Consider the following 15970-nt stretch of genomic DNA (forward strand, 5'->3'; position numbering starts at 1 on the left):
ATGTAGTGGCTTAAAATAACACAAATAGGGGCTGGGGATGTGGCTCAAGCGGTAGCGCACTCGCCTGGCAAGCGTGCGGCCCGGGTTCGATCCTCAGCACCACATACAAACAAAGATGTTGTGTCTGCTGAGAACTAAAAAAATAAATATTAAAAAAAATAATAATAACACAAATATTCAAACAATCCTATGTATCTATGGATTCTGTATCCTCAAATTCAACTAACCATACATTGAAAATATTTCTACTGTAATCCCAGCTACTCTGAAGGCTGAGGCAGGAGGACTGTAAACTCAAGGTCAGCCTCAGCCATTTAGAAAAACCCTGTCTCAAAATCAAATAAATAAATAAATAAATAAATAAATAAATAAATAAATAGGACTTAGGATATAGATTTGTGGTAAAGCACACCTGGGTTAACACCCAGTGTCAAAGAATACGTATTTGGAAAAAAACTGCGTGTGTACTCAATATGTACTGACTTTATATTAGCTATTATAAGTAATCTAGAGATTTAAAGTATAGGGGAGAATTGTGTAGGTTATATGCAAATACTATAGAAGTTTATATAATGTACTTGAACATTTTTATCCATGGGGGGTCCTGGAACTAGTCCCTGCTATACCAATAGACATTATCTTTTATCCTATGGTTCTGTAGAAACCTGAAACAGGTCTTGCTGTGCTGAGAAAAAAAAAATAAGTATCAGCAGGACTTCATTCCTTTGTGGAAAATGTTTCTTCTCTGTTCAGCTTGTAGGGGCCCCCATTTTTTGGATCATGGCTCCTTTCTTACAAGTCAGCCATAACAGGTTAAGTCCTCACAAGGCATCAGTCTGAGCTCTTCTTCTGCCCCTCTTTTTAACTTTTAAGGACCCTTGTGATGACATCCAGTGAGGAACAGAAAGAAGGAAAGTGAACAAAACACATGACATAGAGAATGGGCAAGGGCTGGGGATGTGGCTCAAGCAGTAGTGCGCTCGCCTAGCATTCGTGTGGCCCGGGTTTGATCCTCAGCACCACATACAAACGAAGATGTTGTGTCCGCCAAGAACTAAGAAAAAATAAATAAATGTTAAAATTAAAAAAAAAGAGAGAGAGAGAGAGAGAATGGGCAAGAGAATGGGTGGGTGACTGACATCCTAGAAAGTGGGGGAGAAAGAAACTGGTGACAGAGAAAAGCAATCGAGGGGTACAGGGGGGGCTAGGATTGTGGCTCATCGGTAGAGTGCTTGCCTAGCATGAGCGGGACACGGGTTCAATTTTCAGCACCACATAAAGATAAAGGCATTGTGCTGTGTCCATCTACACCTAAAAATAAATAAATAAATATTTTTTTAAAAAAATAGGGGTACAGGATAGGCAAAGGAGATATAAGGGTAGGTATGGTAGAGGGGGGAGTACAGATAGAAAGGGGGTAAGAAACAGAAAGCAACAACAAAAAAAAGCATGGAGGACAAGGAAAGAGAACACATGAGAGGGTGCCGGAGAAAGTAGGCAACACAGAGTGGGCAGATGACAGAGAGAGTAAGCAGGTGATGGGGGAAAAGGTTAAATGACAAAGAGAACAAAAGAAAAGCAACAGAAACAAAGAGTGGGCAGTAGAGAGAACTGGGTGATGAGGGAAGGGTAAGTGCCGAAGTAGTACAATAAATAATAAAGGCAAACTTATATCAATTCTATCCAAATGCATATTTTCCATATATGTTTCAATGATTTTTAATGCCTTTCTTGCTTCAGGCGTTAACATTCGGGGTGAATTTGGATCTGATGGACCTTTTAGGATATCAAATAAAGGTCCCAATTCTCCTGTTGGAATACCTAGATAAGGCCTTATCCAATTTATGTCTCCTAATAACTTTTGAAAGTCATTAAGTGATTTGAGTTGATCTACTCGTATTTGAATTTTTGGTGGACGGACCATGGTTGAGGATAATAGAACTCCTAAATAATTAATTGGAAAATTTAATTGTACTTTATCTATTGCTATCTCTAGATTATAATTTTTTAATAAGTTTGTAAGTGTGGCATAACATTCTAGCAATGTGTTTTTAGCTTTGTGTGCCAATAACACATCATCCATATAGTGAAATATTTGTAGTTCAGGATTTTGATTTCTAAGTGGCTGGATTACTTTGTTAACATAAATTTGACACATAGTTGGGCTGTTAGCCATCCCTTGAGGGAGTACTTTCCATTCATATCTCTGATCAGGACCTTCATGATTTAGTGCAGGGATAGTAAATGCAAAACGTGGACTATCCTCAGGATGAATTGGAATTGAAAAAAAACAATCTTTAATATCTATAACTAAAACATACCAGGTTTTTGGCAAAGCAGACAATTGAGGAATCCCCGATTGAGCAGGTCCCATAATGACCATTTCATTGTTAATGGCTCTTAAATCTTGCAGTAATCTCCATTTACCAGATTTCTTTTTGATGACAAAAATGGGAGTATTATGGGGAGATACAGAAGGTTGTATATGTCCTTCCGCTAATTGTTGTTTGACCAGATCATGGGCTACTTGTGTCTTTTCTTTAGTCAAGGGCCACTGAGGAACCCATACTGGTCTTTCTGATTTCCATGTAATTTTTATTGTCTCAGTGGCCCTTTGTGAAAATCCAACCCATGTCTGTCTGTTCCTTGATCTATTTGTATTGGTGCTGCTATACATTGTTCTTGTCTTTCTAATCTTTTTCCTTTCCTAAAACCTTGTCTAGCCATAATAGTGGGTGCATTTTGATTGATATTATTTGTTAATGTCAAACCTAATTGATCTAAGACATCTCGTCCCCATAAATTTACGGGAAGATAATCCAATACATATGGCTGTATAGTTCCTTCACATCCTTCAGGATCCTTCCAATCTAATAGCATTGCACTTCTATCGGGATTAGTCGCCACTCCTAGGCCTCGAAGCGATTGAGTGGCTTGTTGTAATGGCCAATGTTTTGGCCATTCTTGACGAGAGATGATGCTAAGATCTGCACCTGTATCCAGTAGCCCATTAAATTCATGTCCTTGAATATTTAGTTTTAGCATGGGTCGAGAATCTAAATTTAAAGAAAGCATAGCCCAATCTACACCTGTGGAGCCTAATCTCTTGGAACCTCTTTCTACAACATGACTGGAAAATTTATCATGTAGGCTTGGTATTATTAGTAACTGTGCTATTCTATCTCCTGGTGAAATTACTGATATACCCTTTGGAGAACTGGCTATAATTTTTATTTCACCTTCATAATTGGAATCAATTACCCCAGGACTTATCAAAAGTCCTTTTAGAGTAGAAGAGCTGCGTCCCAATAATAAGCCTACTGTTCCTTTGGGAAGAGGTCCTTTTACCCCTGTGGGAATGATTTGAACTCCCATCTCTGGAGTTAGTACTGATTTGGTGGAGGCGCAGATGTCCAACCCTGCGCTCCCTCTGGTTTGTCTGATGAGGGATCTGATGTGCTGGGCACTACCCTGATGGGGTTGCTGGGGTTGCTGGGTTCCTCCAGTGCTCCGTATATTTGTGGTTTGGGGCCCCGGAGCATTGGGGCCCCCTGTCCATTTTTTGGCAACGGAGCCTGATGCCTTTGTCCACGATATTGTGGATAAACACCTTGTCCTTGTTCGTTTTTTGATAATGGAGTACCCTCTATGGTGGTTTGAGAACGGCATTCATTAGCCCAATGTCTCCCTCTACGGCATCGTGGGCAAATACCCGGTATTCTACTTGTTTGATACCTAGTTTTGTTAAACCCTCCTCCTATGGGGCAATTCCTTTTAAAATGTCCTGTTTGTTGACAATTGTAGCATGTTCTTGGCCTGGCATCTAAAGCCTGTTTTACTGCAGCTGCCACAATTTGCCCTTGTTCATTAATGTCTCTGGCATCCAAAACCTGTTTTACTGCAGCTGCCACAATTTGCCCTTGTTCATTAATGTCTCTGGCATCTAAAGCCTGTTTTACTGCAGCTGCCACAATTTGCCCTTGTTCATTAATGTCTCTGGCATCTAAAGCTTGTTTTACTGCAGCTGCCACAATTTGCCCTTGTTCATTAATGTCTCTACATAATTTAATATATGTGTTTAAATCTTCCTGTTTCCATGGTCTAATGATATCTCTACACCAACGATTCGCTTGGTCATAAGCCAGTTGTTTTATAAATGGCATTGCTTGTTCTGTATTCCCAAAAACTCTGGTAGCTGTTTGAATAAGCCTATCTACAAATTCAGCGTAAGGTTCATTAGCTCCTTGTATTATCTTAGATAATTGACCTTGTAAACCTCCAGGTTCTTGTAAAGACTTCCATGCCCTAACTGCATCTACAGCAATTTGTAAATATACACCAGGATCATATGCAAGTTGTTGCTGCCGATCCTCATAAGGTCCCTTTCCTAACAACATATCTAGATTTCTCTGAGGATAACCAGCTGCTGCATTTCGACTAGCCGTCTCCTTGCAAAATTCCTCATTGGCAACCTTCCATAACAGGTATTGTCCTCCATTTAGCACAGCTTTACACAAACTAGCCCAATCTGCTGGCGTCATGCTTAAGTTGGTAATGGATTCGACCAAGCTTACAGTGAAGGGTGCTTGAGGACCATAGGTTGCTACAGCCTCTTTTAGCTCCTTCACTGATTTAAAATTTAAACCCTGGTAAGTTCGCTGCCCTCCTACCTCAAATACAGGGCATACTTGAGATCCTGTCTCAGGATCCAAACTATCAACTGCGGGGGTTGGGAGTCTCTTAGCATATGGAGGTGGTGCTGTTGATTGGACACTTATGCCCTCTGGTGATAGAGTGCTGTTAGTAGCAGTCTCCTGTAGAGGCGGTGCTGTTGGTTGGACACTTACGCTCTCTAATAAAAGGGTCTTATTAGCAGTCTCCTGTTTTAAATTTTCCCCTGATAGATTTTTCTGCTCTAAACTTTCTTCCTCTGTCTCACTATCTCGAAAGACCTTCTCTTTCACTTGAATCTTTTCCTCTTTCTGACTAACTTGAGAGACTTCCTCTTCTACTTGAATCAATATGTCTTCTTCTTCCTCTACCTCTGTCTGAACTGAAGGCTTTGGACTAAGCAAACTAGATACCAACGTCCACAATGACAATGTGCCAACTGGCAGAGTCCCTGGGTTGTTCTTTTCTATTCTTTTTAAATCTTCACCATGATGGTTCCATTGTGATATATCTAACAGCTCCTCCTTAAAAAGCCATGGGCTATATTCTTGTATTACATCAACGTATGCCTTGACTGCTCTTGATTTTACTGGGAAGCTTCCTTCCTCTAACAATTTACTTAACACTCTTTCGGTTTGTTTTTTACTAATTGCTGATCCCGTATTTCTACTATAATACAACCCAACAAGATGACGCCAAACAAAACCGAGACAGAATCCAATAAAAAGGGAACCACACAAAATCATTATAACAGCCTTTCTATCCTCCTGACATATGCATCCGTCCTTTCTCCCTATCTGTTCCTCAAACGCAAATAGTTTTTCCTCAGATGTGAGTGGTTTTTCTTCCCTCTTACTCATCTCCAGGGACAGGAAAGTTAAAACAAAAACGAAGCAAAACAAAAGAGGAGACTTAGAATGGCTCCCCATCCTCTCGCCCTGCCCTCAGGGGCGAGCAGTTTACTTACCCTCAGTTGCTCCCCGTGCGAGCCACCAAATGCCGAAGTCTGGCTTGGCACAAATCAGGAGCCACTTGTCAAAAAGAAACTAACTTTATTTTTAGAACTACAAACGCCAAACAAAACAGCTCCAGGGAAAAACCCTCAGAGCCCAACTGCCACCACCGGCTTCCACAAGCCTCTCCCCCCAACCCCAGCCTTTTCCTCCCACAATCCTCCTCCTCTTGAGGCTGATTGGCTGGGTTGCGTGGGCAGAGCCAAAGAAGTCACCCAATGAGCAGCTCCGTGGAGGAGCCAATCAGCTAGATGTTGCTGGGGCAGCTGTGAGCCAATCATCAGCTGGCAGTCTGAAGGGCAGGGAAACAGCCCAATGAACATCACCGCAGAGGAGCCAATCAGCTAGATGTTGCTGGGGCAGTCTGAAGCTTGCTGGCAGCTGGAAGTTTGCTGGGGCCCCTTTGGCTGTGGCTCTCAACAGGTAAGCAAAAGAATGAACACATTGGGCAGAAGAGAATAAGAGAAAGCACAACTGAAAAGCAACAAGAACTGGGTATGGTGGCACATTACTGTAATCCAGTTGCTCTGGCGGCTGAAGCAGGAAGATCCCCAGATAAAGACAAGCCTTGGTGCTTAGCAAAGCCCTAAGAAGCTTAATGAGACCTTGTCTCAAAATAAAAATAAAAAATGGGCTCAGGATGTGGTTCAGTGGTTAAGCACCCCTGGGTTCATCCCAAGTACCAAAAGAAAAAAATAAATAAATTAAAATTAAAAATAAAAAAGGCTGGGGATCCAGTACACTGGTAGAGTGCTTCTGGGTCCAATTCCCAGTACATCATTTTTTAAATTTGTTCTAATTAGTTATACACTTATAGTAGAATGCATTTTGACACACTATACATAAATGGAGTATAACTTATTCTTCTGGTTGTACATGGTGTAGTCCTATACGCACATAGGGTATTAATGTCTAATGCCCAGTATTTCTAACTATCAGAATGAATGAATGGGGATAGGAATGTAGCTCAATGGTAGAGTACCCCTAGGTTCTATCCCCAGTATCACAAAAGATATAACAAGAGAGTGATAGACACAGTGAGCAAGGGGAAGTTATAGAGAAGGTAAGTGACAATGAGAAAGAGTGGACAATAGAGTGCAAGCAGGTTAAGTGACAGAGCCACAGTAAGTTGAAAAGAGAGATCAACAGCAAAAAGAGGTTGGATGACTCTCCAGCCATTATTTCTTGCCTCTCAATTCCAAATTCACCCCTCAATGCCTGTTCTGTGATAATAGAATAAACTAGCACCCCTCATTTAATCAGAACAATGGCAAGCTTCTCAGTAGAGGGTACTAGAGGGACACTGCAGGAGGAAGGGGTTCTCTACAAGTTTCCAGCTGTTACAAATAAAAACAACATCCTGTGGAGCTCAGCTACAGCCACAGACCCATGCCACAGTCTGGCTGGGCACGAAATAACTGAACCACCACACAGCCTTGTAGATTCAAACAGCAACTCTTTATTCCCGAACTCTCACCGACACTCTACACACACTTCCCGTGAACACCCTGCCTCTACCAGGCTCCGTGCGCCAATTCAAGAACTCCACGGGAACTCCAAAGGAGTGAGGGAGGCAGCAGAGGCAGCAGGATCCGCCCTAAACCCAGAGCCACCCTAATCCCTGAGCTGGGTCACCTTTCAACCCAAAATGCCATGTGTCATTCCTACTTGGCTATGGCTCTCAGCAGACCCAGAGTACCCAGATCCTCAATGACCCTGAAGCCTCCAACTAGGCTGCAGATAACTTTCTTAAACCTCCTTTACATGGAACCAGTTCCTGAAGTTCTCTTGCCGTGGTGCCCTCTGCAGGGCCCTGAAGCTCACCTGGGACTAGGCCTATGAATTGTGCATGCCTAGGCCACTAGTTGCTAATAGCCTACTCTCCCTTCCTGTACTCCAGAGGTTACTGCCTGCCTGTGTGTACTGGGACACACACCAGATACAGTCTAGGCAAGCAGACTGTTATTCAAGGGGCTACCCCTGGACGCCTCTAAGAATACTCAACCGGCACCTGGGGAAAGAAGCTTTCTTCCAAGTTCACTCTTCCCTAAATATTCTTCCTTAGTCCTACGGTACCACTCAGAGTTTCCTCATACCTTACTTCATTCATCAGTTGGCATCTCATTTATCAGTTTAATAATTCCTTATATTAAAATTCCTGTTTTAATACACTGTGGTTTCTATCTGCTGACTGGACCCAGAATGATAGTGACAGAAAAAGAGAGTAGGCCATGAGAGAAAGGCTGACGGGGAAAGCATTGAGAATAGAAAGAAAATAGGTGGTAGAAAGGTAAAAGTAGAGAATGGGTAATAAAACCAAGAGTGAGGAGAAAGGGGGAAGGGATGATAAGAGGCCAGAGTGGGGAGGATGACAGAGAGACCGAAGGAGGGTAGGGTGAGATGGCAGAACAAGCAAGTGGATGGCAGAGAAAATGAACAGTATGCAGGTGAGAGTGTGAACAGGCAGGTGTCAGAGAGGTAGGTGGTGGATGACAGGGAAAGAGAGAAATAGAGACATAATATGAATGCTAGAGAGGGAGCATGAGTGGGAGAGTGACAAGGTGGACAAGAGAGAAACTGGCAATCAGGCATCACCAAGAGAAACCATGAGTGACAGAGTATGCCCCAGAGCTGCTGTGAAAGATGAAGGTGTGTGACAGCAAGTTGCAGGGCTCTCTTTCAGTGCTTACACAGCAAAGACAGAGAGAAAAGGAAGGAGAGGGTCAGAAAGGGGAGATGGGGAGAAAGTGTGAGAGAGAACTGTGCAAGAAGAGCAGAAATATGAGCAACAGAGGAGGAGATACTTGTGTGAGTGGATTTGTAAGGACAGCAGAGACTGAGAACAATCAAAAGAGATAGAAGAGCAATTGTGATAGGTGATGGGTCATGAGATGGGGAGGTTGTGAGAGGAGGAACCAGAAGACAGGAAACGGTAGGGATTTTTAGAGAAGATAAGGATTGAGAGAGGAGGGGGGTGATTGCTGCAGGGAGGGGGTGAAAAGAATTGTTTGAGAAGGTTCAAGAAGGTACCCCTGGGAGCAAGAGAAAAGTGTCAGTGTGAGGCACAGTGGTGGGGAAATCACTTGCTTGCTTAGGGAATGGGTGGTAAGGAGGGCTAAAGGTCCTAAGCCTCTTTATCACCATTTTCTAGATGAAAAAAATGAGGTTCAATATACTCAAGACACTTGCTTGAGGTCACTGAGCTAGAATGAAGGGGAAAGAACATAAGGCTTCATGAATGCTAGGCAAGTGCCCATCACTGACATACACCCCCAGCCCAGAGCCAGTAATTTGAATCTAAAACAACCCAACCTGGGCTAGGGATGTAGCTCAGTGGAAGAGTGTTTGCCCAAACATAGGGAAGGGCCTGGGCTCAATCCCCAGCACTGAAAAAAGTAAAATGACCCAACTCTGAAGCCAGCACTCTACTAAAAACACAACCTCAAGCCTTCTTAAGAAAGCTGTGTAAATTGGGCATGGTGTAATCCCAGTGGCTCAGGAGGCTGAGGCGGGAGAACTGTGAGTTCAAAGCCAGCCTCAGCAAAAGTGAGGTGCTAGGCAACTTAGTGAGACCCTGTCTCTAAATACAATACATAAAAAAAGGGCTGGGGATGGGCTCAGTGATCAAGTGCCCCTGAGTTCAATCCCTGGTACAAAAAAAAAAAAAAGAAAGAAAGATAGAAAAGAAAGCAATGTAATGAATCCAAAGACATCAGCACCTTAAAAATTTTTGTTTTTAATAACAGAAATAGAATTATTCTACTGTCCCAATTTACTTCTTTTCTTTCTTTGTGCTTTTTTGGTTTTTGGTACTGAGGATTGAACCTAAGGGTACCCTACCACTAAGCTACACCCCCCGGTCCTTTTTAATTTTTTTTTTTTAAATTTTGAGACAGAGTCTTGCTAAGTTGCTGAAGCTAATGTTGAATTTGTGATCCTCCTGTTTCAGCTGCCTGAGTAGCTGGATTTACAGGCCTGTGCCACTACACATAGCCCAATTTATTTATTTGTACTACATCAAAATTTAAAAACTTCTAAGCTGGGCACAGTGGCCCATGCTTGTAATTCCAGTGACTTGGGAGGCTGAAGCAGGAGTATAATCAGGTTCAAAGCCAGCCTCATGGTCTGGGGCTTAGTGGTAGAGTGCTTGCCTCACATGTGTGAGGCACTGGGTTCAATCATCAGCACCACATAAAAATAAATACATAAAAAAATTGTATCCATTTACAACTAATTTTTTTTTAAAAGCCAGCCTCAGCAATTTAGAGAGGCCCTAAGTAACTTAGTGAGACCCTGTCTCAAACTAAAATATGCTTTTAAAATCGCTGGGGATGTGGCTCATTGGTTAAACTCCCCTGGGTTCAATCCCTGGTACCAAAAAAAATGTTTTTTGGTTGTTGATGGGCCTTCATATTTATTTATTTGTTTATATGTAGCATTGAGAATTGACCTCAGTGCCTCAAACTTACAAGGCAAGTGTTCTACCACTGAGCTACAACCCCAACCCCTTTTTATAAAAATCTCTATACATCAGAGTTTAACTCCACTTTCTTTTAAACTTCCCTTGTATCTTTCCAACTATGAAACAGTGCAGTTCACCTGAAAAATCCACTTGGAAAATGGACTGGCAAAGTTAATGGTGCTGTGTAAAGGCCCCTATGTTTTCACCCACAAGTGTTGGCAAATAGCTCAAATGGTGAGGAGAAGTATAGGTAGCTGTGCTGCGCCCACAGTCTCCCACCCAACAGTGCTGATTTTGGAAAAATGAAAGTATTTATCTGTTGAGATCTGGGAAGCCCTGTAGGTTGATATTTCTGATCCTGGCTACTTCCTTTAGAGAAAAGTCCTTTTTTTCTGGCCTTGCTGATGGGTACAGAAAAAAAGGGGATTCTTTGCATGGTCACCAGCCCATAAGGGTGGGTATCCAGGGGATTCCCTGTGGCCTGGATGCCCCAGATAGATGATAAACAAGCAACCTGCACTGTTTTAGGAAACTATTTTATGAGTAAAACAAATACATACTTGTGCCAAAGAAAAAAAACTTCTGTGCATCAAAGGACATAATCAAACACAGTGAAAAGGCAACTTAGACAATAATTTTTTAAATTAATTATTGATGGACCTTTAATTGTATTTATTTTTATGTGGTGCTGAGAATCGAACCCAGTGCCTCATGCATGCTAGGCAAGTGCGCTACCATTGAGCCACAACCCCAGCCCTAGACAATAATTTTTTTTTTAAAAAAAGAGATTAAAAAGCAATCTGCACAATTGGAGAACATACAAATCACATATAGATATGTTAATATCCAGATATAAAGAACAACTCAACAACAACAAAAAAATCCTAACTAAAAAATAAGCAAGCTAGGAATGGTGGCACATGCCTATAATCCCAGCAACTTGGTTGAGACCAGCCTGAGCAACTCAGCAAGACCCTGTCTCAAAATAAAAAACAAAAAATGGCTGAGAATGTAGCTCAGTGACAGAGCACCCCTGGGTTCAATCCCCAGTAATGCAAAGGCCAGTAAGTACACAAAAAGAGTATGAAAACCACTTATTCAGTAGGGACATGCAATTTGAAACCACAACTATTAGCATCAGATCAATACTGGCATTAGATCCACCATTTTAGGTTTGGAGCCATTTTATCTAGGGACTCCTAGGTTTCAATTTAGGAGCCATTTTATTCAGGGACTCCCAGGTTTCAATTTAGGAGCCAATTTATCTAGAGATCCTGAGGCAATGCTGCTTAGCCTCCCTTAAGAACATGTGCCTACTAAAGGGTCAACCTCACACCAGCCCATGGTGTAAACCCTAAGCATGTTTGTGAAATTCCTCTTGCAGGCTATAAAGCTGCTCTGTAAGTGCCGACACACTTCTGCTCTCCTCGGAGGGATAGCCTTGTCAGTTTGCTCCATGCTCTGACAATAACTCTCTTGAGTGGGATTTTGGTGTGTGGTGTGGTCCTTGGACTTTCTGTAGACTTTGCGAGTATCCTTTCAACAAGATACCATTTCATTCTTGTTAGGATGGCTACTCTTTAAAAAAACACAAATAATAACAAGCGTTGACAAGGATGTAGAGAAATTGGAGTCCTTGTACACTGTTGATGGGACTATGAATTGGTGTCACCACTGTAAAAAACAGTATGAGGTTCTTCAAAAAATTAAGGGTAGGTGCTTGGTATTTAGAAACCCTGGGTTCGGGCTGGGGATGTGGCTCAAGCGGTAGCATGCTCGCCTGGCATGCGTGCGGCCCAGGTTCGATCCTCAGCACCACATACCAACAAAGATGTTGTGTCCGCCAAGAACTAAAAAATAAATAAATTAAAAAAAAGAAACCCTGGGTTCAATATCCAGCGCCTGTGTACACACACACACACAAAAGGAATGAAAGAGAAAAGTCAGGAGTGGTGGTATGTGCTTGTAGTACCAGCTACTGGGGAGGCCAAGGCAGAAGGATCACTTAAGCTCAGGAATTTGGGGCCAGCCTGGACAACATAAAGAGATCCTGCCTCTTAAAAAATTAAATAGGGCTGGGGATGTGGCTCAGGTAGTATCACGCTCGCCTGGCATGCCTGTGGCCAGGGTTCGAACCTCAGCACCACATACAAACAAAGATGTTGTGTCCGCCAACAACTAAAAAATAAACATTAAAAATTTCTCTCTCTCTCTCTTTAAGAAAAAATTAAATAGATATGATTCAGCAACCCCACTTTTAGGTATATAGCTGAAGGATTTGAAATCAGTATGTCAAAGTATCTGCAGTCCCATGTTCATTGCAGCATTATTCACAAGTCAATATACAGAAAGAAGCTAAATGCCTATCAACAGATAAATACAAGAACAAAATGTGGTATACACAATAGAATATAGCCTTAAAAAGGAAATCTTGTCACATGACACAACATGGACAACCTTGAGGACCTGTGCTAAGTGAAATAAGCAAGGCAGAGATAAATATTGTACGACTCCACTTTATAGGTGTCTAAAGTAGCCAAATTCACAGACATACCGATGAATGGTGTATGCTAGGGAGGAGGGGTGGGGGAGATGGAGAGTTTATTGGGAATAATTTTAATCTGTCAAGATACAAAAGTTCTGGAGATGGGATACACAAAAATGTGTGACACTTAACACTACTGAGCTATACACTTAAAATGATGAAGGTGGTAAATTTTATGTTATGCATATTTTACAATTTTTTTAAGTTGAAATATTTGTTTTTTTTGTTTTTTAAGTTGAAATATTTATCCCCACATCACCATGCCCCATACCATCAGCCACTGGTGAATGCTTATTCATTTTTCAACACACAGCTGAAATGTTTCCTCCTCTGCTGAGATTGGTGAGATTGTTCCCCTGCACATTAAACAACACTTAAACACTTATAACATTTATAACTTATAGTTAAGTATTGGTTTGCAGGTCTATTCCCACTATTATACACAATTTGGGGACAGGGACAGTGTTTCTCTCATCCCTAGTCCTGGCGCTTGGTAGGTTGAAAAGACCAAAGGAGGGTTTACTTAATCAGTTGGAAGTTTTGGTTCTCCAGACGCTCATAATGGAGGGTTATTTGGCCAACGGGGAGAGCGGTGTCGGGGAATGCGATAAACGTCCAGAACTTATTCTTATTCCCTACTCCCATGGGAATGCAGGAGCCAGCCTCACAACGCTCCGCTTCGGCCTCCCCCTGGGAGGGTCCGAGGGCCACCCTTACCTGCCGCGGCAGGGCCTGCGAGCTACACCCGCCTGGAGGCCCAAACATACCTCACGTACTGGGCAGTCTGCTCTGGGCTCAAAGTCTCGCCTTTTGCCAAGCCTTGGGAGAGCTCCATGACCCTCAGATAAGATTCCAAGTATCTCCGTTGGAGCTTGAATTTCGCTCTCTCCCGCCCCGCGCAGGCTCTGTGCGTGTACGTGTGGCGAGAGGAGCCAACCGTCGGCCTCCAGACTCACCAATCCGTGGCTCCGTACTCTAGCTCCTCCCTCCCGAGCCCCGCTCACGAAGGTCGTGCGCCTGCGCCTAGGCGCGCGGTACCTGGGACGTCACGGTTGCGCTGCGCGGGAGGATTACGTCATCCTGTGACCCTCCTCGCATTTTCAATTCAGTGCATACCGGTACTGGGGAATTGCAGTGTGCACGTGCGCGCTTGCGGGCTTGCCTGTGCTATCCTTATGAGTAGAGGTGGCCTGATGTGCTCTCAGTCGTGATAGTGGCCTCTAGAGACCTCCGCCGTATCATTTCCTGCTCGCCAGTTCCTGGCCCAGCACACTTTGAATTCAAACGCCCTGGAAGGTGGAGTACTGATGTCTTAAAGTCACATTGAAGAAGGGTCTTAAGGAACAAAGCCGGGCTGGGATGTAGCTTAGTGGCAAAGCGTCTGCCTTGCATTCGCAAAGCCCTGGGTTCGACCCCCAATTCCAAAAAAGAAAAAAAAAAAAGAACCCCACCAAAAAATAAATAAAATTTTAAATAAGATTAAAAAAAAAAAACTTTGGGCCGGGGTTGTGGCTCAATGGTAGAGTGCTTGCTGAGCCCCCATAAGGCACTGGGTTCAAACCTCAGCACCACATTAAAAAAAAAAATGAAATAAAGATATTATGTCCACCTACAACTAAGAAATAAATATTTTTTTTAAAAAAAAGGAACAAAGTCAAGGCAGTCTATAATCTCAGCTGCTAGGGAGGCTGAGGCAGGAACATCCAGGCCAGTCTCAACAACTCAGCGAGACCTTGTCACAAAAAATAAAAGGAGCAGGCTGTGTTGGTCCCCTTCTGTAATCCTAGCTAGGAGAATGGCAAGTTCTAAGCCAGTCCCAGCAATTTAACAAAAAATTAAAAGGATCAAGATATGTAGCATGTGGCTCAGTAGTAAAGCGCCCCTGGGTTCAATCCTCAGTCCCCAAAATAATTAATTTTAAAAAGCCAAAGTTCTCATTTTAGAAATAAGTGCAGTGATTACTATTTGTTTAGGAGCACCTGCTGAGATGCAGGCAGATTGTTGCTGAAAGCTTGGTCCGAGTCCCTGATGCCAATCCAATAAAGGAACGTGGTTTTGAGAAAAGAAAAAAGAATGTTTTATTTCTTTGCTAGCAAAAGAGAAACACAGGAGACTCCTGTCCCAACGGGCTGTGATTCTGCCCATCAGCAAGAACAGGGGGCTTTTTAATTTTGGGGGGGGGTTGTGGTGCTGGGGACTGAACCCAGGGCCTTGTGCGTGCAAGGCAAGCACTCTACCAATTGAGCTATATCCCCAACCTGGGGAGTTTTGGGGTTTTTTTTTAACATTTTTATTAGTTGTTGAGGGACCTTTATTTTATTTATTTATATGTGGTGCTGAGAATCCAACCCAGTGCCTCAAAACATGCTAGGCAAGTACTCTACCACTGAGCCACAACCCCAGCCCAAGGAGCTTTTTTTAAAGAGGCGATTAAAAGGCTACATTCCATGAGTTCTCTGTTGGAGTTGCAATTCACTTGTTTATTTGGGAGATAGTCATTTCTGAGATCTTCTGGTACCATCTCCAAAATTTGTATTACTTGCAAAAGCAATTTTAAGCAGGAAGTGTGAATCAGGCGGTATAGCGATACCAGATTTCAAACTATATTACAGAGCAATAGTGACAAAAACAGCATGGTACTGGTACCAAAACAGGCGAGTGGACCAATGGTATAGAATAGAGGACACAGAGACTAATCCACAAAGCTACAACTATCTTATATTTGATAAAGGGGCTAAAAGCATGCAATGGAGGAAGGATAGCATCTTCAACAAATGGTGCTGGGAAAACTGGAAATCCATATGCAAAAAAATGAAACTGAATCTCTTCCTCTCGCCATGCACAAAAGTTAACTCTAAATGGATCAAGGAGCTTGATATCAAATCAGAGACTCTGCGTCTGATAGAAGAAAAAGTTGGCTCCGATCTACATATTGTGGGGTCGGGCTCCAAATTCCTTAATAGGACACCCATAGCACAAGAGTTAATAACAAGAATCAACAAATGGGACTTACTTAAACTAAAAAGTTTTTTCTCAGCAAGAGAAACAATAAGAGAGGTAAATAGGGAGCCTACATCCTGGGAACAAATTTTTACTCCTCACACTTCAGATAGAGCCCTAATATCCAGAGTATACAAAGAACTCAAAAAATTAGACAATAAGATAACAAATAACCCAATCAACAAATGGGCCAAGGATCTGAACAGACACTTCTCAGAGGAGGACATACAATCAATCAACAAGTACATGAAAAAATGCTCACCATCTCTAGCAGTCAGA

At 42.5% G+C, this 15970-nt stretch overlaps 1 protein-coding gene across 1 annotated transcript in view; it reads right to left on the reverse strand.

The window, feature by feature from the left end:
- Positions 1-13674, reverse strand: part of Ercc6l (ERCC excision repair 6 like, spindle assembly checkpoint helicase) — a 28415-nt gene extending 14741 nt beyond the window's left edge. Inside the window, exon 1 of the mRNA XM_021721293.3 lies at positions 13459-13674. Within this exon, the coding sequence (XP_021576968.2) occupies positions 13459-13526 (68 nt within the window). The 5' untranslated portion in view covers positions 13527-13674. The remainder of the gene's footprint in view (positions 1-13458) is intronic.
- Between the last annotated feature and the right edge of the window lie 2296 nt (positions 13675-15970).

The sequence above is a fragment of the Ictidomys tridecemlineatus genome, chromosome X, assembly GCF_052094955.1.
Source record: "Ictidomys tridecemlineatus isolate mIctTri1 chromosome X, mIctTri1.hap1, whole genome shotgun sequence".
Classification (NCBI taxonomy): Eukaryota; Metazoa; Chordata; class Mammalia; order Rodentia; family Sciuridae; genus Ictidomys; species Ictidomys tridecemlineatus.